Source organism: Colobus angolensis, unplaced genomic scaffold (assembly GCF_000951035.1).
Source record: "Colobus angolensis palliatus isolate OR3802 unplaced genomic scaffold, Cang.pa_1.0 Scaffold301, whole genome shotgun sequence".
Lineage (NCBI taxonomy): Eukaryota > Metazoa > Chordata > Mammalia > Primates > Cercopithecidae > Colobus > Colobus angolensis.
In genome coordinates this window covers 1,224,607-1,251,899 of record NW_012116278.1, presented here as the reverse complement: position 1 = coordinate 1,251,899, position 27,293 = coordinate 1,224,607, and the positions used below count along the sequence as shown (strand labels likewise).

General features: G+C 40.8%; 2 protein-coding genes across 5 annotated transcripts in view; one reads left to right on the top strand and one right to left on the bottom strand.

The window, feature by feature from the left end:
- The window catches only part of ASTN2 (astrotactin 2), a 982,181-nt gene that overhangs the window by 211,927 nt on the left and 742,961 nt on the right, over window positions 1–27,293 (bottom strand). For all 4 annotated transcript variants that reach the window (XM_011950063.1, XM_011950064.1, XM_011950065.1 and 1 more), the window contains one exon: window positions 2,237–2,502. In XM_011950063.1, coding sequence (XP_011805453.1) covers window positions 2,237–2,502 — 266 coding nt within the window. The remainder of the gene's footprint in view (window positions 1–2,236; window positions 2,503–27,293) is intronic.
- TRIM32 (tripartite motif containing 32) overlaps window positions 1–27,293 on the top strand; it is a 99,616-nt gene that overhangs the window by 46,001 nt on the left and 26,322 nt on the right. The gene's annotated exons all lie outside the window — the stretch shown is intronic.

The following is a 27,293-nucleotide window of genomic DNA, read 5'->3' as shown; positions in this document are numbered from 1 at the left end:
TTTGGGGCCAGGCATGGTGGCTCACACCTGTAATCCCAGCACTTTGGGAGGCCGAGGTGGGTGGATTACCTGAGGTTAGGAGTTGAAGATCAGCCTGACCAACATGGTGAAACTCCATCTCTACTAAAAACACAAAAAATTAGCTAGGCATGGTGGCGGGTACCTGTAATCCCAGCTACTCGGGAGGCTGAGGCAGGAGAATCACTTGAACCCAGGAGGCGGAGGTATGCAGTGAGCCGAGATTGCGTCATTGCACTCCAGCCTGGGCAACAAGAGCAAAACTCTGTCTCCAAAAAAAAAAAAAAAATTGGGACTTACTTTCTTCAGTTAATAATATGTTCATTCATTTCATATTGACAGGTATCACTACAGCTCATTCATTTTGGGTTTTGTAGTATATGCTATCGAATATATATCCTACGCTTTATTTCACTGCTGTCCTATGGATGGGAATTTGGGTTTTTTACAGAGGCCTCCTTCTGCCACACAATCTAATCCCAACAGCCTCCTGCCAATAATCATGCATCATCATCACCTCATGGCCTGCAGGATAGGGTCGAAATTCTACAATCTGGCTCATGATATTGTGGAAATGCTCAGGACTCATTTTGTTTCTCCCTCCGTCCTTGGTCTTAGTCATGGGACACTTCGTTTGGTCTTTGTACAAACAATGTTCTTTTCTTCCTTAGGTCCTCTACCTGATACTTTCCCTACCTCCTTACTCCCACACCTTGTCTTTCCTCTATGAAGCTCTGTATGAGCACTTAACACCCTCCAGCACTTAGCCAAGAAGGATGCTGTGGGAGGGGCACAGGATTCATAGAGTTCCACTCGACTTCGTCACTGGTCTACCACTGGAGGCCCAGGGCTGTCTAGGAGCTGTTATAGAGGGAGGAGTGGGGATCAAATGGGAGATACTTTATCTACCTTCCTCTGCCTCATTGAACTAGTGGCATCACTATTCCTGATTTTATGGATTGAGTTTCAAGAAAGATTGCATTTGGAAAAAGTGTTCCATAAAGATAAGTTTGCAAACCAGTGAACCAATAATTCATATGGTCCCCTCAAGCCCCGCCATTCTATAATTAAAAGTGAGAGAACCAAAGAGAAAAGAGGAGCAATAATTTCAAGGCTAAGTATATAAACTCTGGAGCAGACCAACTTTGAGTAAATCACTTAATATCTTTGAGGTTTCCTCAGCTGTAAAATGGGTATGATATTAAAATGAACCATATGAAATTGCCACTTTATAAGTAAAAAATGGCCAAATGTCAGAAATTTCATATGAATCGAATGAATATATGTAAGTAAATCACAGATCTGGAGGGCAGAGTAAATGAGATAATGTAAGTATTGTACTGAGGTAGACACTGCTAGGTTTTCACCAAACCCGTTATCTTTTCCTAGGCACACAGCTAAAATCCATTTCCCTGTCTTCATTTCAGACAGGTATAGATGATGGCTGAGTTCTAATCAATAGAATGGACAAGAGGTAAAATGACACTCGCCACTTTCAGGCTTGGCCTATTTATTTGTGCAACCCTCCCTGTTCTTTCTCCTTCCACAGCAATTGTGGAAGCATCAGGTCAATGCAGCACACAAGGAACAGGTTGAGCCTCTGCACTACTTTTTTTTTTTTTTTTTTTGAGACCAAGTCTCAATCTGTTACCCAGGCTAGAGTGCAATGGCGCGATCTCGGCTCACTGCAACCTCCGCTTCCCAGGTTCAAGCAATTCTCCTGCCTCAGCCTCCCAAAGTAGCTGGGATTACAGATGCCTGCCACCACACCTGGTGAATTTTTGTGTTTTTAGTAGAGATGGGGTTTCACCATGTTGGCCAGGCTGCTCTCAAACTCCTGACCTCAAGTGATCCACCCACATTGGCCTCCCAAAATGTTGGGATTACAGGCATGAACCATCATACCCAGCCTGCACTACTTCTCATAAAGCCACCCATCAATCAAAAACATCTATTTGGGATGCTGCACAAACAAACAAAGAAAAACCTTGATTATATTAAGCCACTGAGATTTAAGGGTTTATTGTTTATAACAACTAGTATTGTCAAACTATGTAAGTACTTAGAACATGGTAAGGAATCAATAAATGTTGGTAATCACCATGATGATGATATGATGATGATCATGATGACAATCCCCCTGGACAAAGGGTCCACAAGGGCAGGAGGTAGGAGGGCTGGTCAAGTCTGACTGAGTGGCTGGGCCAGGGAAGCTTACCTCCTTTGTGCCATTGTCTTGGATGAGGGTATAAAGTGGCACCACACGGTTGATTTCCAGCAGCACTGGTGTGGGGCTCAGCTGCTCCTTGCCTGGCCGGCGGCAAAGGTGACAGGTAGATGGACAGCGCCCCTTCTCTTCACAGCGAATCTCCACACCTGAAATGAGCTGGTCATCTGACAGCATCTGGGCTGTTAGTAAACCTGAGAGGTAGGTGATGAAGGGCATGGACTTGAGCTCCTTCTTGCTGCCCAGCTCTGTGGTCTCTGGAGAGGCACAAAACAGGAAAAGGGAAAGGTAAACTCAGGATTACTCAGAAGGCCAGACTCTTGAACTCACAAAATACAGATGCTAAGAAGCTGGTATCCATTGAAGAGGTAAAAAGATGATAGAATGATTTATTCATGATGCCTTGGAAAGACTGCCAGAATGAGGGTTCAAAGGCCAGAATGGTGTATTGTCCTACCACTTACATTAAATATCCACTCGCTTTGTCTGGCCCTCATTTTTCCCATATGTAAAGTTGGGGCCAGGCACAGCAATCCCAGCACTTTGGGAGGCCGAGGCAGGTGGACCACCTGAGGTCAAGAGTTTAAGACCAACCTGGCCAACATTGCTAAACCCCATATCTACTAAAAATACAAGCCGAGTATGGGGGTATGTACCTATAATCTCAACTACTTGGGAGGCTCAGGCAGGAGAATCACTTGAACCCAGAAAGCAGAGGTTGCAGTGAGTTGAGACTGTGCCACTGCACACCCACCTGGGCAAGAGAGTGAGTGAGACTCCATCTCAAAATAAATAAATAAATGAAAAATAAATAAATAAATAAAGTTGGTAGGTTGGGCTACATTGTTACTCAGTAATTGTGCAAGATATAAATATTCAAAGATATTTTTTAGACAACCAAAAATTCCTTTCTGTCATCTGTCAACCTACAAAAAGTATATCCTTCCTTTAAAATTTATATCAAATCCTATATTTTCCATGCAGCCCAACATTACAAGGAAAACACAAGCTTTGGATCAAGCCAGCTTCATCTGAAATCTCAGTTCTGCTTGAAAATACCTCTGCAACTTTAGGAAAATGTCAATATCCCGGTGACTCCAATGATAAATTCTGAGAAATGGAGTTAATAATACCAACGAAATCAGTTATGAATAGCAAATGAGAAAGAAGGAGGTAGGACTGCCTGGAAAAGATATGATTTCTCCTTTTTGTGTGTGTGCTTACCTGTTCCCTTGTTCACACTTTTCCTGCCTCTTTCTTCATGTGCACACTGAAATCTAATGCATGCTTCATTCTGTGCCATCTCTCTTGATCTGTAAACCAGTATTTCCCACCTCTGTGCCTTTGCTCACTCTGTGCTGCTTTTCCCCTCGGCCTCTCCACATCTCTTCTATCTATCTATGCTCCATTCCAATGTTACTGTCTTTAGGGAATCATTCTTCATTGCCCCAGCCCTTCTTTTCTGAATAAGTGTTTCTACTTATGAGATCTTATTTAAGTTCATTTTCCCTTCCCATTTTCTGCTGACCTCTGAAACAATATTATCAACTCTTGGAGACCAGGGGCCATGGCTTCCATTCCTACCCACTTTCAGTGCCAAACATGGTGCGAGGGATGTATTTGATACTCAGTCAGAGAGAGAGATTATAGAATTCTGAATGGCTACAGCTATATTCATGATCTAGTCTAGAGTCTCCAAAACTCTTCTGAGGAATCCTAGGGATCCTAGGAAGCACCACAGCAATTGATTGTATAGAAAAAGAGGGAAACTGAGCAGGCAGGGCTCTAAATTCTCATTTCTGTTTCAAACAGAGCAGTTTCACTTATATTTCTTTTATAGACTGGCCTTCTATACAAGATTTCATAAAAATAAAGGGTTCTATGGCTATATCAAAAACCTTGAAGAAGCAAAGTGATTTGTACATCCGAGAGGGTTCCTTTTACATCACGGACTATGTGAATGGTATCCTCACAGATGTGCAGTGCATAATCTGAGTGGTAAAACATGGTAATTTTATACTAAGAGACGCAGCTTAATCCATCTGGCAGCTTCAACGAAGCCTGGTAATGTCAAGGCAAGCTTCTGCCTCAGTGGAAATAGGGGCCCTGAGCCCTGATGTCGGGGAGAAAAAGGAGAGTTGTCTCTTGCTCTTGTTCTCGGCTTGTAGTGACACGCAGCTGATCTGGAAATGGACTTGCCAATTAGAAATACAAATAAACGCAGCCTTCATTCATTACTCTCTGGACCCTCAGGCCTGGAATCTGGCCTCCACCTTTTCTGTCTGGCTGTCAGCAAATGCTTATGAGTATCAGATCAAAGGCTTTCGGGGAGGAAGACAAGGAAAATTCCAGTTAACCAATCCTTCACAGGGATTAAAGAAGGGTAGTTACTAAGACAAACAAAACAAGGGTATAAGGAAGGCATCCCAGCAGCTAGAGACAGGATAGTCTTATATCCAGACCTTTCAAAAGAAGATGATGATGACTTTTCATAGACCAGAGGGACAGTTTTGCGGAAAGATGACTTCAAACTTGGGAGAGAATAGCCAGTCGGGGAGAAGGTCAAGAGAGAGTCAGAGCAATGAGGACACTAGGGACTCATTAGCCCACACTCTGGCCTAGGTCAACAAACTATAGCCCATGGGCCAAATCCAGTCCCCTTCCAGCTTGTGTAAATAAAGTTTTATTGGAACACAGCCACCCCCATTCATTTATTTATTGTGAAAAGCCGCAACGACAGAAATGAGTAGTTACAACAAAGACTCCATAATCACAAAGCCTAAAAATATTAACTAACTTACCTTTTCAGAAAAAGTTTGGCAACCCCTGCTCTTGACCTAGTTTACAGATGGGGAAATTGAGTTTCAGAGAAATGATCCAACCACACAAGAATATGGAAGTATGATGGATTAGGTAATGTAAAAATTGTGGAATCAAATGCACCATCAATATACTTAGATCATGCATCTCCAGGGAGAAAAAATAGACTGGGGCATCTTTTCTTCATATAATGGATCTCAAAAACTATTGAAAGAACACACTTTTATGCTGATCTAGTACAAATCTTCACATTTTACAAAAGAGAAAAGTGTGTCCCAAAAAAAGGAAAATGACTTTCCAAGGTCACACAGTGAGTCAGTGATCCTTTCAGCACACAATCCCAGTTTTCTAATAACCAATTCATCATTTAAATGACTATCTCATGTTATCTCATATTTTAAAACACAGATGGCATGATCCCCATAGCACCTTGCTATATGCATGTAATTTCATTGAGAAGAAATATAACTTGGTGCTAAGAGTAAAAATCCCCTTGATCAAACAAACATTCACAGTCATTGGGTTAAAGATATAACTATCCATTTAACAACACAATAATCTATAGATCTTTGTTAGTCTGCTTCTGTTCAATAAATCTTCAGTTTTTTTAAATCTATCATCCCTATTGGTGCAGTAAAAGCCCACAACCTTGGCTGAAAATTGCACCACAGTAGCAGTATAGAATTTACAGCTGAATTTAAGGGTTAATTTTGCCAAAGGAGGGCTATAATCTGGTCCAACCCCATGAAACCTATGACCAAAATAAGGAGAGGGACTTATTTCTAAGTCTCATGCACTTGTATTAACAGTGACCCTTTTCTTAGAGACGCGTCACGCCTAAGTTATGATCTAGATGAGAGTTAAGATGGAACACCATTAGCCATTCCATTAATTATTCCTCTGTAGACATTACAATTGCAAAAGCTAATTGCTTCTGTTTCAACGTTAACCTGTGGCTAAAGTCATCTATTCGAAAGGCAAACGTTATATTCTTCTCCTGCTTAAAACTCTTCCATTGCACTTCACTGCTCTTAGGTTAAAGACCAAAACCCTTAAGACAGCACATAGAAAATGTGAGATTTAGACAACATGCTGCCTCTCCAGGTGGATCTCTTATTCTGTTCCTCCTAGTTCAGCTACAATGGCTAAATTCCTTGCATATACCCTCTGCCCCTCTCAATCCTGTCACAGGCTCTTCTCTCTGCACAGAATTCTTTCCCCCACCCCATCTCCAGCCCTGCATTTTCCAAGCTAACTTCCACTCATCCCTCAGGTCTTAGTTCAACTGCCTATTCCTCAGAAAAGCCTCCCCTGAATTCCTTATGCCATTAATGTATACTAAGATTTATATATAGATAGATAGATAGATAGATAGATAGATAGATAGATAGATAGATAGATAGATAGATAGATATAGATATAGATATAGATATACAGGGTCTCACTCTGTCACCTGGGTTGAAGTCAGTGGCACAATCTCAGCTCACTGCAATCTCTGCCTCCTGGGCTTAAGTAACCCCCCATCTCGGCCTCCCAAGTAGCTGGGACCACAGACACACGCCACCACACCTGGGGTTGTTGTTGTTGTTGTTTTGTATTTTTTGGTAGAGACAGCGTTTCGCCATGTTGCCCAGGCTGGTCTTGAACTCCTGAGCTCAAGTAATCTGCCCACCTCAGCCTCCCAAAGTGCTGGGATTATAGACATGAGCCACCGCACCTGATCTATTAAGATTTCATATTACAGACCCTCAAAGCATCCTGTTCTCTGTATCACCTATTAACGTCTCGAGATTGTAAACTACATGAAGGAAAAGACAGCATCAGTTTTGCTGATCCCATATCCATCTTACACAGTACCTGGAACACAGCAGGCTTTCAAAAATATTTTAAATATTTGTTAAATATATAGTAAACATATATACCCTGTGCTGCCTTATCCAAGCATCAATGAACCTAAGAGCCAGAATTGGTAAATTACAAGGACCATAACTAATAAATGATTGTAGTCAATACACAATCTCTTCCCAAAGTAAAATTAGTGCTCTAATCAAAAGGTCAACAGATGAATAGCTGAGCACTTTTCCAGTTACTCTGACCCTCTCTAGGTTTTTATGTAGGCCCTTGCCATTAAGTGAATGGGAGAGTTAGGTTAAAATATGGTGTCTTTAACAGGACAAGGAAAAAGAACATTTTTGAAGAGACTTATCCTCTGTTCACATTTCCCATCCCTCTGAACAATGCTTCCAAAATAGGATCATGTCTGGTTTCAAGCCCAATTCAGTTCCAATGACACTACAACCCATTCATTTGAGAACCTGCCAACTGAACTCCCTTTTTTCTCCTCCCAAATTCCTGCTGGGTATTATTTTGTTGCCTGCCACCAAAAAAAAAAAAAAAAAAAAAAAGCCTCAGTTGAAGTGACAACTCCTTGTTGGGAGGGCAGCCAGGGCTTTTCGGCAGGAGGTGATGGCACCGCTTGCCCTCATCCAGAAAACAAAACAAAGCATCAGACTAAGGACTTCTGGGAGAGCCAAAGCTGCACGGATGTTTGTTCAATATTCGGCAACAGTGCAGGGCTCTGCCTCCCTAGTCAGACAGGCTTGCTTTGGCACTAGGTTTGCACTTGAAGCATTTAAAAGCTCCACAGGGACCAGAGGGGCTCAAATTAGAAACATTAAGGGAGAGGGGAAAAGGGTGAGACTTTTATATCATAAAGAATGGCCTTTATTACAGCAATGGCCTCCCAGGAATTACTGAAATTGGATCATTTCTTAGGCGGAGTTACTGTCTCCTGTTGGAGGAAAGCAATTGCTCTGAGGCCTGACTCAAGGACCCACACAAATATCTTTAAGAAGGGGAAAATAGCCAGCTGAAATGCCATTAGCAAGGCCTGCACTTCTGTGTTGTGCAATATGAACTTCCCCAGCCCAACAATCAAAGTCCAGCATCATTAGTGTGCCCTTTATAAATAATAGTACCAACCTAAAAGAGTTATTGTGAGGATTAAGTAAGGGGCCTGGAACAAGTTAAGCACTCAATAAATATTATTTGTTATTGTTGTTGTTGCTGTACTTGTTATAATTACATTGCTGTTGTTGTTACACGACATTAAAATTGAAATTTCTGTTGAAACACCAAGGCCTAATAGAAGTAAAATTCCAAAGTCATGCCCCTAGATGCAGAATTTACAAAGGAGATGAAATCTAACCAATTTCATAACTCTAGAAAACTCAGCCAGAACAAAGACATAAAAAGAGGTTAGACCAGGCACAGGGGCTCACGCATGTAATCCCAATACTTCGGGAGGCCGAGGCAGGTAAATTACTTGAGCTCAGGAGTTTGAAATCAGCCTGGCCAACATGGCAAAACCCCATCCCGACAAAAAACACAAAAATTAGCTGGGCATTGGCACACGCCTGTAATCTCAGTTATTTGGGAGGCCGAGGCACAAGAATCACTTGAACCCGGGAGGTGGAGGTTGCAGTGAGCCGAGATTCTGCTACTGCATTCCAGCCTGGGTGACAGAGTGAGACCCTGTCTCAAAAAACAAACAAACAACAAAAAAGAAGAATAAAAAAGAAAAAAGAGAGGTCAGAAAGCACCAAGAAAAGATTTTTCTTTTTTTTTTTTTTGAGATGGACAGAGTCTTGCTCTGTCACCCAGGTTGGAGTGCAGTGACGCAATCTCGGCTCACTGCAACCTCAACCTCTCGGGTTCAAGCAATTCTGCCTCAGCCTCCTGAGTAGCTGGGACTACAGGTACATGACACCATGCCTGGCTAATTTTTGTATTTGCAAGAAGAGATTTAAGGAAGTTTTTTTGTTTTTGTTTTTGTTTTGCAAAGAACTATTACCATGTTTGGAGTCTTCAGCACCCTAGGCAGCTCAAGTGTTACATGCTATCTTCTAACTCTAAGTTTTGTGAGAGGAACCCTCAGGAGTGCCACTTGGAGAACTTGGATATATTCTCAGCAACTGGCAAGAAAATGGACTAGGTTCCTTCTTCATCTGAAAAAGCTGTCATGGCCTATACCAACAGAACAGAAGGAGCTGCATGGGGATTGGCCCAAACCCCCAGAGGTTGCCCAGTGAAGAATGCTTGTTTCCTCTGAACTGTATACGGGTCACACAGAAGAAAGAACTGGCCTGGAACTGTTTTAAGCTCTACCCAAGAGGAATCTAACAGAGTGATGGGTCCCCCACAGTGAATCTCCATGGGGTAGGAAGCCAGAGAAACAGTAGGTAGGAAGGGATCACTGAAGTCAGCCAAAGAGAAATGGCACTGTTCCAGGTCTTGCGAGAAGTCTCAAGCAATGGGGACCGACGAAAAGCCCCTGAACAAGCCCCCAAGGGAAAGGGCCAGCTTTTTAAAGACGCCAGGACCAGAGACTGCAAAGCCAGTTAAAATAATTCTAGAGCAAGTATGACCTTCCTAATCCTGACCACTGCTCTCTTTTTTTTTTTTTTTTTCTGCTTATACTGTGAAGGAAGGGGAAGAAGAGGTGCAAAGTAAAGAAAGAGCATGAAGGCCAACCATATCCCACCTCTTAATGCTCCTATTGGGAAAGACAGGGAGATTTTATTTGTCAAAAGATTTGATTAAACTATTGGACTGGAAATCCTAATTCCTGATTTAAACGTATGTCAGCAATGTAAAATATCGATAGTGCTGCTGTCTATTCCATAAGTGATAATAGATTAGATGTGGTCTGCTAAGATTTTCATCTAGAGGTAGAGGGAAATTAACCCAGTAAACATATCACAAAGAGTGGCAGAATCAACTCATATGTATATACTTTTGAGCACACATGTTTTCACAGACTATATTTTGACCATTCTCAACTTGCACTATGAACTGAACCGTTTATATCCTCATTATAGTACACGTCACATTTCTATTGATTTAATATAATAATTAAATGAATATATTTCTCTCCAAATATACCATAAGCTTCATAAGAACAATGACCATGGCCATTGTTAATGAACATTTGCATTCCCAGCACAGAGTTCACTGTTGGACATCATGTAGACAGTCTGCAGGTAAATATCTGAACAAATGAATAGATGAATGCATACATCTAACTCCTGCTCCACTAGTGCAACACTTATCAGACTTCAGACCAACTATCCCAGTTTATCACCACAGCCCCAAAGACAGTTGGTCTTCATTTTATTTTATTAATGTACACTTGATAGATCAGAGAGGTAAAGTAACGTGACCAAAGTCACACAGCTAGTAACTAGTCTAGCTATTTCTACCCAGTTTTTCTGCTCTTTCCACTGTCCATATTTCTTCTCTGAAAAACTTTCAGCACCAGTTTTCACTCCTACAGGATGAGTCATATCCGTTCCAAATATTTGTGTCTTCCCGTTACCTCCCACCCCCAGGCAATGTCCCCAACCACCCCCACTCATTTCCATGGGCTAATAGGGTCTCCTGGGTGGAAAGCATTCTGAAGGTCACCTGGTCAGAAATCCCATCTAATTTTTCATTTACCACCAAATAATCCTCCAATTTATTCCTGGACATTTCTAAAGATGTGGAAATCAGTACCTTTCCAGGCCTCAAGTTCCACTGTGGAAAGACTCTATTAAACTTAGACCAACTTCTCATCTGGGAACCACACTTCTCATCCTAAGCATCAGACCCAAGCCCAGAGTTATGTACTTTACACTATTAGATGCCTTATCTACAGTACTCGTGCCTGGTCTCTAGTTGGGGTGTAGGGTCATATTAAAATTAAACAACTAACTAGGTAGGTGAAATTCCTATCCCAGGAACCGTGGGGCATTCTTGGGTAGCTTCTGAGAAGGTATATGTGTATGAGTATGTGTATGTTGTGGTGTATGTGTTGTGTTCATATTGCAAGCACACACACACATTTGGGGAATGGAAAGAAGCAACAGTGGAGATTCCAAAAATAAGAAGACAGAATTATAAAACTGCCAAACCCTAGGACAACTGATTTCCTAATCTAAGTGAATTTGGAAGCTCTTCCCCTAAATGTATAAGTAATAAGCACAATTACAGAGGGGCAGCTATAGCACAGTGTTTTGCTTGAGTTTAAATTCCGTCTTTTTCATTTTCTAGCTGGGTGACCTTGGAACAAGACCTTAACCTCTCTAAGTCTCCATTTCTTCATCTGTAAAATGCTAATAATTTTTGTACCTAAATATTGGATTAGAAGATAAATGAGAAACCAAACTTAATGGAAAATATCCAATGCTAGGGTGTCAAGAGCATCATCAGAGGTCATTTGTTCCAGCCCGTGGCATTCATCCTAGCATTATTCAACTCTTGTACATGTCTGAATCTGTAAATCTTCCCTTGAAACCTACCTGATGGTTTAACTGTCAAAAATTTCCCCTTAAATTACCTGTCTTCTACCTACAAGAAGACAGTAGATCAGGGTAGAATTGAATGCATAAGTCCAAAACTGTTGAGTCAGACCACCTGATTTCAAATCTTAGTCAAGTCACTTCACCTCTCCAACCTTAGTGTGTTCATTTGTAAAATGGAGATACTAATTCCTCATCCAACTCTTCTAGGAATAAAACAAGATATGTTGTGCTAGCCCATTTTCACCTATGATCTCATACAGTTCTCCATCATCCTACAAAGTAGGGATTGTTGCCCCCTTTTACAAATGAGAGAACTGAGGCACAGTGTGATAAAGTATAACTTGCAAGAGGATACGTGTTTTCAAGTGAAAGCACTTAAATTTCTGAGGCAGGTCACACTCTCTGTGGGAGAGGGGCCCCTGGACGCTGCCCAGTAGCCTAGTAGTGGCCAGTGTCTTGGCCAGAATCAGGAATCAGTTGGCATTGAAGGGTAACATCTACTTCTTCCTCCTGAGACAAGGCAGGCTGTGGCCAGTAATAGGAGGCTGAAAAAAAGGTCATGTGTGATCTCCTGCTGCCCTCTAGTGCCTACTTAAGATGATTGTTCTGGGGAACCTCTGTTCTGATCCTTGCCAAAGAACGATCATAGTGTGCAAAGCAACTTGCACTGAAGGAAGCCAGGGAAACAGTAAAAGCTAGCTATGATGCAAGGAAGCTTAGTGCAATGACTAAAAGAATTCTGAAAGAGCATTTGCTGAGGCCTATTCAGTGCCAGGTTTACAGCTAGGCACAAGTGGGGAAAATATGAATAACAATTTGTTTCAATCCTTGTGGTACTCAAGTGTAGAGATCTGATGGGGCATGCTGGCTGGGAGGGAAAAAACAGAGATGGAGAATGAGATGCTGAAGATATGGCAGAGAGAAAAGATAACTGATGGAGCAGGATCTTAAAGGAGACAGGAAGAGAAAAAATTCCAAGGTGGTAATGGAGGGGATGTGGTCTGAACCTCATATACATCTGGATGTGAAATTCAGTGTGGTCAAAATTAGGCATGCAACCAGGGCCTCTTTGTATAATTACACAAGTTGAGCTCTGCAAAAAGGTGACAAGGCAAAAGGGCGGGTGGGGACTAAATCCAGCTTCAGCTTCACTTGCCATGCCTGTGCTCATGCAATTGAATACGAGCAGAGGAGCTCCTCTTCCTAATTCATATAAAAGATAACTTACAGGCTAGCCACAGTCCTGCATGTGACCATAGACAAGCTTCTTCCTCATAGTAGTCTCTGCTTTTTATGTATAAAATAGGCTAATATCACTGACAATATAAAGTTGTTGAGATTTAAGATAATGGGCAGGGCGCAGTGGCTCATGCCTGTAATTCCAGCACTTTGGGAGGCTGAGGTGGGTGGATCACCTGAGGTTAGGAGTTTGAGACCAGCCCAGCCAATATGGTGAAACCCTGTCTCCACTAAAAATACACAAATTAGCTGGGTGTGGTGGTGGACACCTGTAATCTCAGTTACTCGGGAGGCTGAGGCAGGAAAATCACTTAAACCTGGGAGGCAGAGTTTGCAGTAAGCAGAGATTGCACCATTGCACTCCAGCCTGGGCAACAAGAGTGAGACTCCATCTCAAAATAAATATATATAAAATGTAGGGTCATGCCAGATACTTAGTAGCCACCCAAAACATGCCAGTTCTTGTTATTATTACTATTACTAGTATTATTCTAACAACATAGTCTTATTTTTAATGCAGTTTTATTTTTAATGCAGTTTTATTTTTAAGATGGTGATAGGAAAAGTGCTTGGACAACGGAGAAGATAGAAAAGAAAACCACATTTCCCAATCTTCTATTCTTTGCCAAACGCAAGACATTGTGGATCTCGTGGAATCCGCACAACAGTGCCTTGGACAAGTAATGTCACAATTTTTTACAACTATAATATACAGCTGAAAAAACAGAGTTTCCGAGAAGTGACAGACCGCAGTCGAAGGTCATTAGGCATTCAAAGTCTGACTCCAAAGCCCTTTTTCTGTCCAAAGGAGTTCAGATGGATCATTAACAGGAGAACTGCCTTCTCTTTCTTGGGATCAAGTTGTTTTACTTTCTTAAAAACTCTGTTTAAAACTTACCCCTCAAGAACGAGTCCAAGATTAGTTCCTTCCCAATTCCTTCCTCCTCCTTCCAATCACTTCTCAGACTAGGAGTCAAAGAGGAAATGCTGAGAAACTATTATTCTTGGACAAGGCTTACGGAATTGGAGGCCTCTGAGATGCTAATGGCCTGCTTTAGATAAAGACTCCCAGATTGTCCCACCTGAACATATTTGAAGCAGGAGAGCAGGCCAACAAGGTATACTAGCCCACCTTGGGGCCAGTGGGAGGCCACTTTGGGGCCAGTGGGAGGTTGCCAGTTTCAAACATCCAGGAGGGTATGAACATCGGCTGGAGTCATCTAGGAACCATTAGTCAGTTAAGGGAACCATTAGAAAACAAGCTGCCACTCTTTTACCACTTTCCTGGCGGTTCACAGTCTTGCTTTCATATTTCTAACTTCTTATTTTTAACAAAATGTTTAAAATACGCATGTTAAAAGACAACCTTTAAACATGTTAGTAGGCATTACTTTTGGAGAACATGTTCAAGAGTTACTTCTCCATTAGCTCTCCTCTGCCCTGTAAACTCTGCTGCTAGGGACAGGGAGAAGGATTAATGAGCCCACTCAACAAAAAATAAAAGGGCTGAAACTCATCAGAGATTTCCTGTCTTACATTGAGGCTATCAGTAAAATTAACATTAACAATAGCTACAATTTCACAGGCACATATTCCAGGCCAGATGTTCTGCTACTTGATTTGCATACATTATGTCCTTTGGTCTCTACAAATCCTAACAGTGAGAGGTACGTTTCATTATTGCTTTTTAAAGATGAGCAAATGGAAGCTCACAAAGGGAAATTCAGGGATCCAAGAATACCTGGATTGCCATTGTGACCTTCCTTAATTCTAAGCACTCTTCCATAATATTAGGCTGCCTCCCACTCTGCTACATTGCTAGAGATTCAAGTTAAGGTAGTTATAAACTCTGGAAATTGAATATTCAATTTTTATTGCTTCTGCCCATTATGTCACAGTAATCAGCAATAAATCTCTTACCATAGTAGTCTATGGACAATCAATAGGTAATTGGTTGAAAAACTATGAAGCATCCAAACAGTGGGGTACTATGTACTTAAAAATGAATTAGAATAATATTGTATGTGATTGTAGTAATCACAAATACATTTTATTAAATAGAAAAAATGAATATGCAGAACAATGTTTAAGGTTTTTTGTTGTTTTTAAATAGGCACTGGGCCTCTCTGTTGCCTAGGTTTGTCTCGAACTCCTGAGCTCAAGCAATCCATCTTCCTTGGCCTCCCAAAGTGTTGGGATTACAGGTGTTAGCCACCATGTCCAGCTCAGAGCAGTGTTTAAAGTGCTCTCTTTTGTATAGAAAAGAAGGGAGTACTATATATACACACACACACACACACACACACACATATATTTTATATATATATATATATAAAAAAATCCAGGGATAAGAATAGAAGCCAGAGTTTTGCAGTATATCTTCTAAGTTTTAGCTTTGCACCACACAAAAGTTTTACATACTTTTTCTTTAAATCACAAAAGAAAAACAAAAACAATCTCTACAAATTATATACCGACGGAAAAAATATCTATAACTCTACATCAAAGTGTTGATATAGCTGTATAGAGAAAATAAATATTTAGAGTGGCTTTTAAATGCAGTATTTTGATTTTACAGCTTAGTGGTGTGCCACCACACCCAGCTAATTTTTGTATTTTTAGTAGAGACGGGGTTTCACCATCTTGGCCAGGCTGGTCTTGAACTCCTGACCTCAAGTGATCCACCTGCCTTGGCCTCCCAAAGTGTTGGGATTACAGGCATAAGCCACCATGCCCAGCCTGCACTACTTCTCATAAAGTCACCCATCAATCAAAAACATCTATTTGGGATGCTGAACAAACACAAATGATCTGCAAATCTAGATGTAATGGTCTTATCACTAGCTGTAATATTGGTGATATAGCTTGGATGTCTGTCCCCTCCGTATCTCATGTTGAAATGTAATCCCCAGTGTTGGAGGTGGGATGGGGTAGGACGTGTTCCGGTCATGGACATGGATCCCTCATCGATGGCTTGGTGCTCTCCCTGTGATAATGAGTTACTTCGAGATCTGATTGTTAAAAAGTCTGAGGCCTCCCTCCCTTTCCCTTTCTTGCTCCCTCTCTCTTACCATGTGATACACCTACTCTTCCACCGCCTTCCATCAAGACTAAGAGCTTCCTGAAGCCTAACCAGAAGCTAAGCAGATGCTGGTGCCATGTTTGTACAGCCTGCAGAACTGTGAGCCAAATAAACCTTTTTTCCTTATCAATTACCCAGTCTCAGGTACCACTTTATAGTGACACAAAATGGACTGACACAATTAGTATTGCTATTTTGAAATAATAACCTGTCTGTTGTGGGCTATAGCAAGTAAGCCATTACATTACTGTGATTGGGAACTAAGCTTTTTCAGCATTACAGACAACTAATTCAGGTATTAAGAAGAGTTACGAAAAATTATGTAAACTGAAATTTCAGTTGGAAATTATAAAAACTTACAACTTGTTTTTCTCTTTGAAAAAATAAAAACATTTCATAGCTCTGCGTACTGAAAAGGCCTAGAAATAATGACAATGTACTAGGCAATAAATACCCCTACTGCCCAGATTCTGGTTTCTAAATGCTATTTTTCATTAAAAGGAACAAAGGATACTTGGAAAAATTCCTGAATCCAAGTCTGGAACAAGTATGGTACAAGCTGAGCCTGGGATGTTTTGTTGTAACAAAAAATAAAGTCAGGACTAATGAAGTCATTTCAAAAGGACATACACACCAACTTAAAGAGAATCACATTGGCCTAACATTAAACAATTTGAACAAGGAAAACAATAATAATTGCAATTGATTGACATTTATCAAATAAACTTCCATTAATTCATAATGTTCTGAAAACTGAAACCAAAGCCAAACCAAAACCAAAAAACAAATAAAAACCAAATTAACAAAGCTCATCAGTTACTATTAGAGATTGCTAGGAGACAAACATATTGTTCTAAAAATTGATAAAAGAATGAAGTTATCAGCCATGCTTTGAACTGGATTTCAGGGTAATCACATTTTTTATGGAAATTTCATAATTTCTAATAAAAGAAATAGATCTACACAACTATCATCAATGAATCCTAAAACTACTAAGAGAAAGGCTAATGAGAAAATTTCTAACGAATGGATTGGACTGATAGGTTCTGAACTTGCTGATCAAACTTAATGTGACTAAAAGTAGTACAACAGGCATTAAGTGCCTCTGATATGATTCTATAAGATGCACACGGGAATCCTGTGTGATTCAGGTGGTACTCCTTGGATGACAGACAGAATTTGGGGGTTCGCAGACTTGTATAGGGAAAAAAATTACCTTTATTTTTAGTATCTTATGATTGCAATTTACTATTTCCTTAAATTATGAATGCCACTAACAAAATATAGTAGTATTAACATTTCCTATGACTGACATAATGAAACTCACATATACTTCTATCACATTACAGTTATTACAAATCTCAAAATACTTACGGTTGACCCAACTTAGAATTATGATAGTTAGACTCTCTACTAGATCTTATCATGAATAAAGATGCACATATATTACTGTATCATACTTTTAAAATATTTTGATAATTATGTATTGACCTAATTTATTTCTTTTGTAGTCTTTTGTATTTTATTTTATTTTAAAACATTTTTCTAAGAAAAGGGGTTACAGTCTTCATCATTCTACAAAAGGAGCCTATAAGACAAAAACAGGTGGTGAATCTCTAAAAAAGAGGAACAAATTAACACCATGAGGAAGCACTTAGCTCAATCTGTAATCTGAATAGTTCTAAAGGACAAATGAGCCAACATCTTTGGGCAAAATTAAAGTGTGGAACTATTATAGAATAAAAGAACACCATATAGACATTTTGATCCATATTATTTATTTATATTTTTATATGTATTTATTTATTCTTTTCTTTTTTTTTTTTTTTTGAGACAGAGTCTTGCTCTGTCACCCAGTCTGGGATGTAGAGGCATGATCTTGGCTCACTGTAACTTCTGCCTCCCATGTTCAAGCTATTCTCCTGCCTCAGCCTCCCAAGTAGCTGGGACTACAGGTATGCACCACCACTCCTGGCTAATTTTCATATTTTTAATAGAGACAGGGTTTCACCATGTTGGCCAGGCTGGTCTTAAACTCCTGACCTCAAGCGATCCACCCACCTCAGCCTCCCAGAGTGCTGGGATTACAGGCGTGAACCACCACACCCGGCCTTGATCCATATTTAAATATACAGACTATGAAAGATATTTTTGAAGCAGTTAAGGTAATTTGAATATAAAATGCTAGATGTGATAATGATGTTGAGCTTATGTTAACAAAAATAACTCTGTTTGCAATATACACTGGGATATTTACAGAAGGAATAATATAATGCTGTATCTGCGATTTGCTTTAAAAGACTCTGGCAACAAAAAAACAAATTGCAGATAAGCAATAGCTGAAGCAAAGTTGGCAAAACATTGACAACAATTATTGCTAGGTGATGAATACATAGAGATTTATTATACTATTTTCTCTCCTTGTGTGTACTTAAAATCTTCCTTAATAAAACATTGAGAAAAGACGGCTGCCAGATTACACAAAATTGAAAAGGAAAATTATTGCTGGGAAATAGAATGAGGGGAGATTTTTCATATTCTACGTTATGTACTGTTTTGATTATTTCTTGTAAATGTGTGCTCACTTGTATTGTTTTTTAAAGACTATTTTTAGAACACCTTTAGATTCACAGAAAAATTGAAATGAAGGCACAGAAAATTTCTCTATTTTCATGCCCCCCCCACCCACCTGCCACATAGCTTCCCCTGTTATCAACATCCCCAACAGAGTGGTACATTTGTTACAACTGATGAACGTACACTTACATATCATAACCACGTGAAGTCCATAATTTATCATAGTAATCAGTGCTGGTGTTGAATATTCTACGGGTTTGTATAAATGTATAATGACATGTATCTACCACTGTAGTACCATGCAGAGTATTTTCACTGCCCTAAAAATACCATGTGCTCCACCTATTCATCCATGTCCCCTGCTCCCAACTCCTGGAAACCTGGAAACTTTATTCTTCACAGTTTTACTTTTTCCAGAATGTCATACAGTGGGAATCATACAGTATGTAGATTTCAGATTGACTTTTTTTTTTTTTTTTTTTTTGAGACAGTCTCACTCTGTCACCCAGGCTGGAGTGCAGTGGCACAATCTTGAGTCACTGCAACCTCTGCCTCCTGGGTAAGTGATTCTCCTGCCTCAGCCTCCTGGATAGCTGGGATTACAGGCACCCACCATCATGCCCGGCTAATTTTTGTATTTTTGCAGAGATGGGGTTTCACCCATGTTGGACAGGCTGGCCTTGAACTCTTGACCTCAGGTGATCCACCCACCTCGGCCTCCCAAAGTGCTGGGATTATAGGCATGAGCCACAGCGGCCGGATGCCTTATTTTACTTACTAATACGCATTTAAGCTTCCTCCATGTATTTCCATGGTTTAGAAGCTCATTTCTTTTTATTGCTCAATGTAGTACATTGTCTGGATGTACCACAAGCTATTTATACACTCACCTATGAAGGACATATTGGTTGCTCTAAAGTTTGGGCAATTATGAATAAAGCTGCTATAAATATCCATGTGCAAGTTTTTGTGTGGATATATGTTTTCGACTTCTTTGGACAAATACCAAGGAGCACAATTGCAAGATCACATGGTAAGACTATGATTTAAGGGACATGAAAGGAATGCAGTATTTTGCTAGGACAGATGTAAGGATGGCTGGGCTTAGTGGGCTAGAAATGACTTAGTGTGTCAGTCAGTGAAAACAGGGAGGTAGGCGGTGAGACTCAACCCCAGAGGCAGAGACTCAGGCATCAGACCAGATTGAGGACTAGCTAAAACAGGGCGAGGGCAGAAGCAGCTTTCCATAAGATGTGCCCACCAAAGTGCCATTGAGGTAGGAGGTGAGACTCAGCTCTGGAGGTGGGGATTCAAACACTGGACCAGACTGAGGACTAGCTAAAACAGGGTCAGGCAGAAGCCATTTTCCACAAGACATGCCCACCAGTGTGTCATGTCAGTTCACAATTGCCATGGCAACACCTAAAGGTTACCATCCTTTTCCATGGCAACGATCCCATGAACCAGAAGTTACCCTTATCCTAGGAATTTCTGCATAAATCACCCCTTAATTTTCATGTAATTAAAAGTGGGTATAAATACATCTGCAGGGCTGCTACCTTGGACACACTGCCTATGCAGTAGCCCTGGTCTACAGACAGCGGGACCTATGCTGCTACTCTAAACTTCAATAAAAGTTGTTATCTAAAAAACAAACAAACAAACAAACAAAACAGTACATTTGTAATGTTTTGTAAGAAACTGCCAAACCACCTTCCAAAGTGGCTGCACATTTTGCATTCCTACCAGCAATGAATGAGAGTTCCTGTGGCTCTGAATTTTTGTCAGCACTTGATGTGCAGCATCTTTTCATATGCTTATCTGCCATGTCTATCTTCTTTGGTGACATGTATATTAAAGTCTTCAGCCCATTTTTTTAATTGGGCTGTTTTCTTATTGTTGAGTTTTAAGAGCTCTTTATATATTTTGGATAACAGTCCTTTATTGGATGTGTCTTTTGCAAATACTTTCTCCCAGTCTTTGGCTTATATTCTCATTATCTTGACATTGTCTTTCACGGAGCAGAAGTTTTTCATTTCAATGAAATCCAGCTTATCAATGATTTCTTATGTATTGTTTTTTTTTGTTTTGTTTTTGTTTGTTTTTTTTTTTTTGAGACAGAGCCTTGCTCTGTCACCCAGTCTGGAGGGCAGTGATGCGATTTTGGCTCACTACAACCTCCACCTCCCAGGTTCAAGCAATTCTCTGCCTCAGCCTCCCAAGTAGCTGGGATTACAGGCACATGCCACCACACCCAGCTAATTTTTGTATTTTTAGTAGAGACAGGGTTTCATCATCTTGGCCAGGCTGGTCTTGAACTCCTGACCTCAAGTGATCCACCCGCCTTGGCCTCCCAAAGTGTTGGGATTACAGGCATAAGCCACCACACCCAGCCTGCACTACTTCTCATAAAGCCACCCATCAATCAAAAACATCTATTTGGGATGCTGAACAAACAAACACAAAAACCTTAATTGTATTAAGCCACTGAGATTTAAGGGTTTATTGTTTATAACAACTAGTACTGTCAAACTATGTAAGTACTTAGAACATGGGAAGGAATCAATAAATGCTAGTAATCACCATGATGATGATATGATGATGATCATGATGACAATCCCCCTGGACAAACGGTCCACAAGGGCAGCAAGTAGGAGGGCCGGTCAAGTCTGACTGAATGGCTGGGTCAGGGGAGCTCAGCCTCCTAAAGCGCTGGGATTACAGGCATAAGTCCCTGCGCCCAGGCTTATGTATTGTATTTTTAAAAAGCAATAACATTTTCCTATTCTTCAAAATAAAACAGAAGAATAGATAAGCAGTGACATGAAAATAATATGTTGGGTGGAGGTGAGGGGTTGGGTAAAGGAGACTGTCTCTTTGTCTGTGGCCCGGCAGTCTCACAGATGCCACTTGATGGAGTGATTAATGGTAGCAACTATAAAGAGGAAAGTTGGCTGAAATACTGGAGCAAAGAGGAGCAGGAGATCTGGGACTGGGGCTGAGATTCAGGGCTTGGCAGAAATTACGCCTATGAAAAATTTTCCCAGCAGCTCTCATTGAGCACTGAGTTGAGTTGAGGTTGTTAGCACTGCATAGGGAATTTTCTCTGGGCAATAACATTATTATTTCTGACCTCTGACTATCCATACAAGTTCAAACCATTACAAATTGGGTCTGGTCAATGAACATGAATGTATATGATATTGAAATAAAGCTTCAAAATTCTGGACCAGTTGTTTCCATTATCAACCCAAGGAAATAAACTAGAAAGGAAAAAAAAAATGTATCTGCACAAGGACATTTTTACAATCTTATTTGAGCCTGTTCAATGTTCAAAGTTGGGTCTTCAACTTGACAAACTCTTAGGTGGCCAGTTTGACAATTATAAAGGCCAGTAAAAAATTATTTCAAACATTTTTCATATTAAGTAAATAAAATGCCAAAATTTATATTTATTAGAAAAGAAAGTTTTTGAATACCTAGAATTATTATAGATATGTATTAACAGAGTAAGAGGAACTTAGTAAATGTTTACAATTAGATAAATATAACCAACATCATGATTATATTAAGCTGGTTGATAAAATTGACTCTTTTAAAATGCCCTTTATGCTTTAAATTTAAATTGAATTCAAACATCTATTGAGCACTTACCAAGTATCAGGTATAGGCTAGACTGAAAAATTTGGGGCCGAGTACATCACATCATACGGAGATAGAATCACAGTTTCAGCAAAAAGTAGAACTAAGTAGACCAACAGATAATAAGAAAACGAGGGAGGAAAGAAAACGAGATGAAGAGAGAGCAATTTGGGGGCGGGGAACAACTCTAAAATGGCCCTCAACAATCTCCCCTCCTCATATTTACCACCTGTTATAACCATCTCCACTTGAGTTACTTGCTCCCAACCAACAGAATATGACAATATTGAGAGGATGTCACTTCTGTGATTAGGTTACAAAAGGTGTAACTTCCATTGTATTAGACTCCCTCTTGCTGGCTTTAAAAACAACAAATGAGTAATGAAGAGGCTCATGTGGCAAAGGACGGAGGGCAGTCTCCAGCAAAAAGTCTGCAAGGAACTGAGGACTTTGGTCCAACCATCCTTAAGGAACTGAATCTCATCAAAATACATATGTCATCTTGGAAATCGCTACTTCCCCATTTCAGCCTTCAGATGAGACCACACCTCCTGCCATTAACTTGATTGCAGTTTTGTAAGACACTGTGAAGGAGAGAAACCAGATAACCTGTGCTTGGATTCCTGACTCACAGAAACTGTGAGAGAAAAAAAGTGTGTTGTTTCAAGTGACAAAGTTTTGGAGGTAATTTGTTGTATAATGACTGATAAGTAACACATAAAATTTTATATTATTTCATAAAAATTCTAGTGCTGGGCACAGTGACTCACACCTGTAATCCTAGCACTTTGGGAGGCTGAGGTAGGAGGAAGACTTGAGTTCAGGAGTTCAAGAACAGCCTGGGCAACACGGTGAAACCCCATATCTACAATAAATTACCTAGGTGTGGTGGCATGAGCCTGTAGTCCCAGCTACTTGGGGGGCTGAGGTGGGAGGATCACTTGAGCCACGGAATTTCAAGGCTGCAGTGAGCTGAGATCATACCACTGCACTCCAGCCTGGGTGACAGAATGAGATCTTGTCTCATAAAAAAAAAAATTCTAGTAATTATAAACTTCTAGACTCAGACATATTTGTTAGGTTGTATAGGAGTTTTAACTCCTTACATTTTCTCTCCTATATTCTTTTCCTCCTCAGAATTCAGTTGCTAATGAGAGAAGAAAACGAGACTGTTGTGTTGAGAATAGTAATAACAATAATAACAGTAATGATGATTGTATTAACAGCTAACATCCACAGAGCACTTATTCTTTACCAGGTGGTGCCTTTTGGATTTATTAAGTCATCAAACACTCACATTTCTGCGTGGTAGATGACTACTATTATCCTCCATCTTGCAGAGGAGGGAAGCAAAGTACAGAGAGGTTAAGTTAGTTGCCCAAAGTTATAGAACTTGTCAGTTGCAAAAAGATACCAATAATTATTTCAAATAATCTTTTCATCTCTTCCCTAAAATACCTTTCCAGCTAGGTGGTGTTGGGGTTCTGTCTGATTACAAAGCCCTCACTTTTTCTAGACAATGGCGTCCTTAATAAGCAAAATTATTTTATATTATTAATAATAACAAATGCAATATAATGAACATTACTACACATTAGGCAAAGTGCTACATGTTTTATATCCAATTGAGACAGGAAAACAGGGTCTGGGGGCAGGGAACATAAGGCTGATTCCCACTCAAGCTATGACAGGAAATATCCTCTCCGTAGGTAGGCCATAGGCCAAGTAAATAACTTGTAACTTTACTGCATCCTCTTCATTTACATAGAGCGTATACCCAAGTAACCAATGGAATCATCTAGAGGGTATTTAAACTCCGCAAAATTCTGGTCCCTATGCTTGGGGCTTCTCCCACACTGTGGAGTGTACTTTCATTTCCAATAAATCCATTCATTCCTTCCTTGCTTTGTTTGTGGGTTTTGTCCAATTCTTTGTTCATGACACCAAAAACCTGGATATCATTCACCAGTTACATAATATCTCATCTTGCTCCCAACAATCCTGTGTTAACTACTGTTATCCCTATTTTAAAGACAATGAAAGAAAACTAGAGATCTTCTTTATAAATGAAGAAAACAATATTAAGCTCCTAGGGTGGTGTTATCAGTGGAATTGTGTCCTCCCCCAAAATATGTTGAAAGCCTAATCTCCAGTACATCAGAATGCAACTTTATTTGCAAATGGGGTGATTTTAGTTGTAACTGGTTAAAATGACGTCATCCTTGAGTGGGGCAGGTCCTTAATCCAATATGACAGATGGCTTTAAAAGAATGTGTACACATACATACAGAGGAAATGCCATGAGGAGGTAGGGATTGAAGTTATGCTCACATGATGCAAAAAAAATGTCTGGGGCCACCAGAAGTTGGAAGAGGCAAGGAATAATCTTTCTCTAGAAGTTTTGGAGAGAACATGGCCCTGATGACACCTTAATTTGTGTCTTCTAGGCTCCAAAACTGTGAAAGAATAAATTTTTCATTTAAGCCACCTAGATTGTGGTACTCTGTTACTGCAACCTTAGCAAACTGATGAAGCCACCTTTGCAAAACTATGACTGAGATAGTGAAAGAGATCTAACTTAACTGACTCCATCTTGCTTCTAACCTCCATACTGTCCTTGTTCATTCCTGGGCATAGGCTGAACTAACTTTGGGATAAACTTAGTTTTTAGTTTCTAGTTTAAACAAAAATGGTAACAGCCCTTTCCGAAGAAGAGCTCCTTCTTGCCTGGGGACTAGATTGCCTTTGTAGGACTAACATTAGCCACAGATCAGAAATTACGGTTTAGGAGTCATGCAGCTGGAGGTTACAAAATGCTGACCCTAAACTGCTCCTGAGATCAGTGCTTGAGATATTTTTCAGACCCTGCACTTGATGGATCAGCTGGCACCACCCAAATGAATAAACTTGCCAGGTTCTGACCCACAGACCCCAGCTGCATGACAGATGAATAACATACTCAGACACTGATACTCATTGAAAGAGCAGCTACAGGGCCGGGCCACACAGACAGTTGTGGCAGCTGTGCACCTTTACTAGCTGGCCCTGCCAGCATATTCAGCACAGATCTAATGACAAAGGCTTTGAATCAACACACCTGTGGGCAGTTAATCTGGTCGCCCTCCCCAGGAGCGAGCCATCCTGCCCGTGAATAATCAAAGGTTGGTTTTAGGACAATGAGAGTAAACAAGCTATTTAGATAAACTCCCCACATTCTTTTGTTATTTTTTTTTTTTGCTATCAACTAAAGGTAAAGAGGACTAGGCTGTCTTCAGCCAAATCTTTTACCGAAGCTATGCAATCTCCCCGGTCTTCCAAGAAGGTTTGTGTCTATCTCTTGTAACTATCTTTATAATTTTTGTAATTTCTCCAACCACCCTGACCAATCCTCTACATAAACTGGCTCATCTGATCTTGTGGCCCCTGACTCAGGAACTGACTCAGTGCAAGGAGACAGCTTCAACTCCCTATGATTTCATCCCTGACCAATCAGCCCTCCTGGCTCACTGGCTTTCCCCACCCACCAAGTAATCCTTAAAAACTCTGCTCCCCAAATGCTCAGGGAGACTGATTTGAGTAGTAATAAAACTCTGGTCTTCCACACAGCAGCAAGCTCTGCTTGAATTACTGTTTCTCCATTGCAATTCCCCTGTCTTGATGAATTGGCTCTGTCTAGGCAGTGGGCAAGGTGAACGCCTTGGGCAGTTACAAATTTGGGGGCTTGTCCAGGATTGCCCGTGTGGCTACCTGCTCATGGTTCAGTGCCCCCCACCCTCCAGCAATGGATCCAGAGGCCAGCCCAAGTGGCTGCCTAGTTCTTTTGGACTGGGGCTGACTCTGATACTGTATTGGTGGGGTAGTGCTGATCCAGTGTGTAAGGATTTAATTGTAATGGAGAAATAATCCTAGGGAGATGTCCCTTAACTGTAGCCCTATCACAGGGTGTCAGTCCGTAGCTCCATTGCAGGGTGTTTGGATTGGTGACTATCCTAGGTGCTTCCAATACCTCCTTCCTTCTCCCAACTGGTGTGTAGTCCTATGGCAGGGTGTCTGTAGCCCCAATGCAGGGAGTCTGTTTACAACTCCACCATGGTATGTGTGTGTCTGTATCCCCATTGCAGGGTGTCTGTTTGGCTCCTTGTGGGGGTTCTTGGTTAGTTCTTTCTAACTAGTAGGAAGAGTCTTGGTTTGGGAGACTTCTCATTCAGGAGGATTTCGAAGAGGATTCTCAGATGGAGAATAGGAGGATAGTTTGGAAGGGATACTCTTGGAGTTCTTGGTCAGGGATCTGATTTGGAAGGCTTTCTGTCTGTCATGTCTTTGTGTGTGTTTGTATATGTGGAGGGGATCTCAGAAGGAATTGCTGGTGGAAGTCCAGCAGGCTTAACTCAGAGAACCCTCATTATTTGTCTAGTTCCATTTGGTGAGCCCTAAAGAAAGCTCAACAGGCCTGTCTCAGGGTGACCATCTGCTCTTGGCCTTGCCCAGAGACCCCATTGTGAATTACCATTTAGAGGTCATCCCTTCCCACCTGGAGTGGATCAAAGACAACAGGGACCAACAGGGAAAAAGTTTGAGCTTTGCCAGGTTGATATTGGGTGCTGAACAAGGTGACTAATGTCTGTTTTGTTATGTGTATTTTGCTGGGATGAAAAATGTTAATTTGGTTCTCCATGCAGCCTGTTGGGCAACATTTGCAAACTAAGAATCTTGTCTTTGGTTCCACAAAACAGTAAAGGGTGATTTTCTCTTGTAAAGTGGCTTGAACCCCACAGCTATAGCACAAGAGAACAGGGTCATCAGAAGCCACTCCGTTCTTCTAGAAGCTGCAGAGAAAAGGAACCTGGGAACCTGGTATGCCAGCAAAAAGGGTAAGAAATTCTTACCAGCCAGATTTCTCTCTCTCTCCCTCTCTCTCTCTCTCTCTCATTCTCTGTCTGGGTAAACAGTAAACTATTTGTCTCCCTTGCCAGGGTTTGATTAATAGAAAAAAGGATTTGTGAGACTAGTCTTAGGCTGTAGCAAATCTGGTGTACTTTGTGCTAAGAATTTGTCTTTCTGTGTTCTGTAGTGGAGAGAGGGGTATCACAGGATAGAATGTGGATTTAGGATCCTTATAAGCCTGCTTTTCAAGCCAGTTTGGCAGGTTGGTCAGTTATAAACTTTGCTATGGGTCCCTGAAACCAATACAGTATAAAATTCCTCTGTCTTGTTTTGCGTCCTTAAGAGCTCAACCTTGGTTTAGCGGAGGGCGGAGCAAGATGGCCGAATAGGAACAGCTCCAGTCTCCAACTCCCAGCGCGAAGGACACAGAAGACCGGTGATTTCTGCATTTTGAACTGAG